The sequence below is a fragment of the Ziziphus jujuba genome, chromosome 12, assembly GCF_031755915.1.
Source record: "Ziziphus jujuba cultivar Dongzao chromosome 12, ASM3175591v1".
NCBI lineage: Eukaryota > Viridiplantae > Streptophyta > Magnoliopsida > Rosales > Rhamnaceae > Ziziphus > Ziziphus jujuba.
In genome coordinates this window covers 19,849,527-19,857,201 of record NC_083390.1, presented here as the reverse complement: position 1 = coordinate 19,857,201, position 7,675 = coordinate 19,849,527, and the positions used below count along the sequence as shown (strand labels likewise).

The window sequence follows — 7,675 nt, the reverse complement described above, 5'->3', positions numbered from 1 at the left end:
TTAAATGCCTTTAAAAGCAACCATGATGGATGCAAGTTTTCATACCCTTTAAACATTCAAGCTGGTGCTCAATATTAATTAGTTCATATCCGATCGACTTCACTACTTAATAGATCAGCAACAACATGGCTCTGATTGGTACGCTAGAAAAGGATATAGAAGTTCAGACACCTGCAGACAAATTGTACACCATGTTCAAGAGCCAATGTTACCACATACCAAACATCTCAAATAATATACATGCAATTGATGTTCATGAAGGAGATTGGGAGAAAGGAGGCTCTGTCAAGGAGTGGAAATATAACATAGGTAAAGACCAACAACTTAAACTCTGGCTAGCTGCTATTTTTTTCTATTTAATTGTTAGCTTTTTTCTAAGATTGCAGCTGATTGAATGAGTTTTAATGAGGAGAAAAGGGGTTAGAAATGTTCAACTTTCTTATTGTTGGCATATAGGTTAGAAATGTTCAACTTTTTTAAAACCACAATGAAAAGAAAAGAAAAACTAGCTATTAAAATTCAATCAAAGTAATCAAGTTGTTTTAGATCCAACTTTCTTTTTGTTGTCCTTTCATAAGATTGCAGCAGATTGAATGATTTATGGGGTAAAAAGGGACAAAACTATTTTGAACTCTTTGCATATAGGTTAGAAATGTTACAAGTTCTTAAAACCATAAGAAAACAGTAAAATCCAAATCACAGCAAGTTGATTTAGATCCAACTCTATTTAGTAGGAAAGAAAGGGGAAAAATAAAGCATTTTCAAGATTTTTTTTTTATTCTTTTTTTTTTTTTTTACCTTGTTTTTCCTTCTTTATTAACTTTTTTTTTTTTTTTTTGACATTTGCTACTATCTTTGTTTACTAAAATATGTACTTATATATAGATGGGAATGTTGAGACATTCAAAGAGAAGGTTGAAGTAGATGAAGAAAACAAGGCAGTAACTTTCATTGCTGTTGGAGGACATATCCTGGACCACTACAAGAACTACAAAGGAACTTTCAAGTTCACCCCAAAAATCGAAGGCGGTAATAATCATCTGGTGAAAATCACTCTGGATTATGAGAAACGAAAGGTTGATGATCCTCATCCTCTCGACAAATACATGGAATTTCTTGTTAGTCTTGTTAAAGAAGTTGATGTTCATCATGTTCTCCAGGCATGATATGTGTCTTTAATAATGTGGTAATCTCAAAAATATATATGCTGAAGCTTGAATAAATTTTTATGGTTGGTGTGCTGTGCTTTCATTCTAGTTGTAATCAGTGTGTATTTTAATAAGTACGTGAAGTTGTACTCCTTTTCATATGTAAAATTATCCTACTAGCAGAATTGCCTGGATTATATTTTCATAAAGAAGTTTGGGAGATCCAGGTAACTAGGCTTCTGTAAAATAAATCTCCCTTTGTTTGTATCAATTTCCATATTGTTTGCTTGCCAGTTAGTTGGCCAAATTCTCTAAATTTATGTGTAGAGCTTGTTCTATGTGTAGTACATTGGCTGTTTTGGTTTGTTTGATGGGTTCTTTGTTTTTCCTGGGCAGTACAGAAGTCTCTAATATTGATTGTGTCATTTTATATATATACGGTACAGGCTTATAAATTTTGATATATGTGGTAATTAGGGACATCATAAGAAATTTTATAAATATTAGATATAGCTTGACGTAAATAATAAATCGATATTTGAAGAATTTAAGTTTTTTATATTAGTGATAATTTAACATGTTATTAGAGTTTAACGTTAAATCTTGATATAGATCATATTATTTTCACATTACCACTTATTCAAAGAATTAACACTTGTAATACCAAAATGGTCTGTAAATGAAGACTAATATTATACATAATACGCCTATATTTTAGTAGTTTAAATTTTAAAAATGCTTAATTTTACCATATCAACAAATTAAACTCTCAAATTATCCAAAACTAATCACCCAGATCACTCAAAGGAGAGTATCCTTTGCGGAGAGTATCCTATGCTTTCATTCAATCAGTCAATGATGAATGATACAAAATATGGTGCAAGTCTATCAATATGTACGGATTTGTAAATGCTCATCCTCATCAGCATCAGAAAAAGTATGCATTCTAGCTGGAAGGACTTCATAAATGGAGCAAACAAAATATGTCGGTTGTCGGTTTGAAAATTGGCAAAGTCATGGATGTTTTAGACAATGATTATAAGTTCACTCCACCCTATTCCTAACATATCTCCAAAAATAAAATCTTTAATTCTTTCCAAAAGTTCGTTAAGTCAAATATTAAAAATTTATAATTCTCACCAAAAACATGTGTAAGTTTCCAATAAAATTCAAAAAGTAATCCAGCTTAAATTTGAAATAGAGTATTGAGCTAATATAAATATAATGATAATGATAATGATCCATTTCCTCCTAGCTTTAACCTTTTGAAAAGAATAGTAGTTTACAATATCGCCGTGGAAGAATTTTGGAAAAATTAATGCTAATGTCATAAATTGGGAGGATTAACTACTAATATGTATATAACCAAAACTTACTTATGACAGTAACAATGCTGCTTCCCATAAGACTATTTGATCAGTAATTGTAATAGCCAGTTTCATGACCTATCAGTAAGAATGAGTTAGCTTTCATCACCTCTTTAAACTTAAAAGGTTTTTAGTTAATATATGAGTAGCCTATTGTGATCATTTATATTAAGAATAAAAATAATGAAGCTTTTGGATTTTCTCCTCTCAACCCATGTCTCTAATCTCTATCTTTCGGTATATAACCAAAAGAAAAAGTAGCATGTAATTTGTTCACATATTAATACATACATGGGATATATGAGCGTTACATATATTTAGTAGGTGTGGCGTATATCGTATATTGGAAGTAATGATATTATTGACAGAGCATGGAAATCAGATTATCCTGAGTAACGGCAACTGTTGTAACTGGTTTGGGCTTATCTAGCTAAGGTCACTTGTTGGCTGTTGTTTATCAAAACAGGGTAGTGATTATCTGTAAGGATAACTCATGCATGTATATAGAATGTATATAGAGTCAAGAATCCTTATCAGCTAAGAAGTCTACTGGTGTTCTGCTGGTGTGTATCAGGTGTTCTGGTGTGTATCAGCTTGTATAAATAGAACGAGAGGTGCATGAGTGTGAGTGTGTAAAAAAAAAAACAAGTGTTTCAATAAAGTTTAGTTTTGTTCAAAGTTTCTCTCTGTTTATTATTTCATCAATTATTTCATGTAGGGTTGGGGGCTCACGGGACGATGTACGTTTTGCCTTGGGCATAACCCAGTGCCTGCTACTGCTATTCAATGATTGAATTAAAATATGAAGGAGAGGAACACGTAATATCAGGAGATAGAAGACAGAAATTAAATGTGGTTCAACTTGGATGAGATGTTTTATTATTATTATTATTATTATTTTTGCTTTCTTTTTTTTTTTTTATTATTATTATTTGATAAAATGAGATGTTTTTATCAAACCATATAAAAATTCCAAAAAATGTCAGGTAACCTTCGTGAAAGTTCCCCCCTTCAACGTGAAAAAAATTTTTAGTTGATTCCCCAACATCCCATCGGAAGCGACGACTTAGTGGTAAACTAAGTTTAATAAACTATCATTAAAATTAGGATCCTAATTCTCTCCTAATACAAATTTTATCTGAAACTTTTGAGGATTCGGTGACATGTGATTGTTCAACGAATAAATGGTTAAGATTGATTGCTTACTATAATAGTTTCCATTAATTTTCAAATAATGTTCTTTTGCCATAAATGATTGTAATTAATGCATATCTTTAATTAAAACTTCAATTTTTTTTTTCTGTAATTGAATCAAACTTCAAAACAATTAATATATAAAACTAGTTTCTTTTTATTATTTTTCCTTTTTATCTCTCTCCCTCCTTTTCTTGTTATTTTTTTTCTTTCTTATTTTTCCTTTTTTTCTTTCTTAACATATAAAACTACTGAAACAATTAATATCAGCACCACAGCTAATTTTGATTTTTAGCAGTTCATGTTTTTAGTTATTTTATTTAATAAACAGTAGTCATGTTTTTAGCCCAATAATATATATATATATATATATATATATATATATATAATCTGAGAGCAAATAACATAAAATAAAATACTTATTGGTAATTTTTATAAGCCTCATGAACTTTGATAACATAAAACACTTGTTGGAGTTTTCACTGTCATATTAATATCAATTAACACAAAATTTTAAAAATCTAAAACGAGGAAAAACAAAAAAGTAAAAAAGAAGGTAAAACAAATTTCCTGCATCTGAAAGCTCTCCTAAAATTTTGTTTGTGTTTAGCTGTAGATTTTATCCCCAAAAGTCCTGCAACTAAAATTTGTATTAAAATTTGTTTGTGTAAATAGAAAGTTGAAGAAATAAAAGAATAAATATGGGCCATTTAATTGTTAAATTGCCACATATCATCACCGAATCTTTAAACGTCTAGATAAAAACTTAGATTATAAATAGATTCAGATTCTATAAACAAACATTTATTAAGTTTTTAATAATTTTTTTTTTTAAAAAAAAATCTATTATGAAAAATTTTATAAAATAAAACTTTATATTCATTAACTATACCAAAAATAGATACTAACATGAAAAGGTAGTTGTTATATATCTCTTTCGGCCTTTTGGCTAAGATCAAGTGTAGTTGTTATAGACGTACATGGGGCTACAATTATTATTTATGTGATAATGGAAATTAATAGTACCATATGCTATATATTGATTTTAAAATTATTAAAAACAAATTTAATAGACAAAAAAAAAAATAGTTATTTTGTCCAAGCGAATCAACATACAACGCCGATAAGGTATTTGACTTCAATGCCCAAATAATAATGAATTTAAAAATATATAACACATTGCTCATCACCTTAAGCTATCTTCCCAAAAAAAAAGAAAAAAAAAAAAAAAAAAGAAACATATCATCCATCAAGGAGAACGTTTTTTGATGTATAATTTGTTGGAGAGTGAGAGGATTAACCGCAATGCTTATCATGTGAATGTATGGATCTAAAGAAAGCGACCCAGCTTATCTATACCCTATTTTTGGATTGACATAGTAGAAGGAATAAAAAATTAATGCTTTCCTATTGGACTTTCAGATATATATATATATATATATATATTAAATAGATCCGTTCAAATGAATTATACATTATAAGTTTTTTTTCATTTTGGAAAGTCCCCCTTTCATATATTACTATAAAATAATTGTTGTCTATCCATACCTCAATCAAGTATATAATATTCTTTCCAAAAAAAAAAAAAAGTAGATTATGAAGGGACTTAGACTCACATCTTATGATCTTAAAGGTTTAGAGATAAGATCATATCATTGAACCAACTTCATTTGTCAAGTTATATAAATTTAATGTTCATTTACGTCCTACTTAGGATATAATTAATGTCATAATCCAGTTGCATACATATCCTTTTATAGACAGATAGCAAAAAATGCTTCCTTACTACCTCCTTTTTTGTAGGTTATTTATTTATTTATTTTTAATATCCTTAATTTGAGTGTAAGCTACGTTTGAAGCATGCAACCAATAGGAAAGAAGTTTTAAAAGGTGAAATTTTAATTTTAATTGTTTGGCTAAAAGAAAATTCTAGGAGAGGAAGTCTACAACTTTAACGATATAAGTAGAGTTCCACCCAAAAAAAAAAAAAAAAAAAAAGGTTTTTAGACTTAAGACCAAAAATAAAAATTAAAATAGAATTGAAATTTTCGATCTAATCAAAATAATTCTATTCTGCCAAATATAAAAAGATAACTTTTTTTGCCCAAACCAAAAAAAGTTAGACCAAAATACCATAATAAAAATAGACCAAAAATTAAAATATAAAAATAAAATCATTTTTTGGTCTAATTTTTTTCGAACCTTTATTTTTTAATTTTTGGCCCAATAAAAATTAATTCATGCTTATGTCATAATTCATTTTTTAGAAATAAAAAATTTTAAAAATATATTTATTATTTTTTCATTTTATAGATAAAAAAAAAGACCAAAATGATCTAAATTTTCCATTTTTGAAAAAAATTTCATTTGAGAAAATGAATTATAGTTATATACCAAAATAACGATATGGAAATTAACTGTGGTCTATTTTTCTATTTTTGAAAAAAATTTTCATTTGACCAAAAAATATACCACTCAAAAATGTAAAAATAAAAATTTGTCCAAAAATTTAACTGTTAAACCAAAAATTATAACAAAAAAATAATTTTATTAGACCGAAAAACAAATAAATAAATAAATAAATAAAAAACACAAAAAATTAGACCACAATTTTTTTATTTTATTTTGTAATTTTTTGGTCTAATTTTTAGTTTGGTATTATGGTCTAATAAAATTATTTTTATTAAATCAAAAATTGCAATTCTATTTTAATTTTTATCTTTTTGTCTAATTGTAGGTCTAAAAGCATCTAATTATGTTTTGGGTATTTTAATTTAAATAGAAAAATGAATGGATGCAATTATCCAAACAAAAAAACCATAAATTTAATATGAAAAAAATAATAAATTTATTTTTTTTCAAATTTTGAAATATATTTTTTATTTTTAAAAAATGATTATGACATCTGTATGATAATGTCTGCACCATGCCACATTGATGTCACCACCAGACATTTTGATGTTAGCACCAATGATTTTAAGGACATAAATGTTCTCATAATCTAAGCTTCATCTAGGCTTTTTAGTATCAAAAGACAAGAAGCTTTTAATTTATTTCAAAGGTTAAAGTTATTTTTCTCTCTTTTTGATTTCAAAAATTCCAAATATAGTTGATTTTTTAATAAATATCTATTAAATACAAAAGTAAATTATGGTCAACTACCTATAAGTTACAAAAAATAAAAATAAAAACAAAACTATTAAAATCTTAAAAAATAACAAAAAGTGCTTTTAAAATCTGTACACATAAGAATTTGAGAACAATTATTTTCTCAAACTCCTTTTTGTGTATAAGTGGCCTTGTAGAGTTAAAAGTAAAACCCGGTTCAAAAACCTCAAATAATATGCTTACAATGAATGAAAAAAAATGTCTAAAATCTGTTTTAAGTATTAAAAGAACCTTTAAGAAATATATTTTTTTTCAAAAAGAATAAAAATTTAAAAATTAGTAAATCACTAAAGTAATTTTTCCAACAAAAATTAAAAATAGGTACTTAAAACTAATGTTATTGGTTTTGCTTTATTCTCTAAATTTTTATAACTTTTATCTCGAAATACTCCATGTTAAAATGCACTTTTGTCATCAAATATTTCTTTTATAAGTATAAAATGTTAAGTATTCAAAAATTTTTATATTTTACAAAATTTTAGTTAGATGATCATATTCATGAATATTATTATTGCATTCATGATTGTTTTTTATTTTTGTTTTTATCTATGAATCTTTTAAAGAAGTAAAGAAATAAATAAATAAATAAAAAAGAGTATTAGCGACTGAATTTGTGCATTCATGATAAAATGTCCTTATTTGAAAGTTTTAAAACCAAAATAAAAGAGAAATAGTCATAACCATATTATAAATTAATAGCCACATATTCTTATATTCTTAACAGCTTAAATGAAATTTAGATGGGAAGAGCAACCATCATTAATGTGTGATCTGATGTGGCATTTATTTCAATAAGAA

At 26.7% G+C, this 7,675-nt stretch overlaps 1 protein-coding gene across 1 annotated transcript; it reads left to right on the top strand.

The window, feature by feature from the left end:
* On the top strand, positions 1 to 1,519 carry LOC107429331 (MLP-like protein 328). The gene is made up of 2 exons (XM_016040000.4): positions 1 to 309; positions 886 to 1,519. Exons 1-2 carry the CDS (start codon positions 126 to 128, stop codon positions 1,164 to 1,166), a joined length of 465 nt encoding a protein of 154 aa, XP_015895486.1. The 5' UTR covers positions 1 to 125; the 3' UTR covers positions 1,167 to 1,519.
* The last annotated feature ends 6,156 nt before the right edge of the window (positions 1,520 to 7,675 follow it).

Bases quoted from the DNA above. Each gene is read 5' to 3' on its own strand.
- LOC107429331 (XM_016040000.4), top strand. From the start codon at position 126: ATGGCTCTGATTGGTACGCTAGAAAAGGATATAGAAGTTCAGACACCT. The intron at 310-885 runs GTAAAGACCAAC...ACTTATATATAG, and splicing joins GGAGTGGAAATATAACATAG to ATGGGAATGTTGAGACATTC.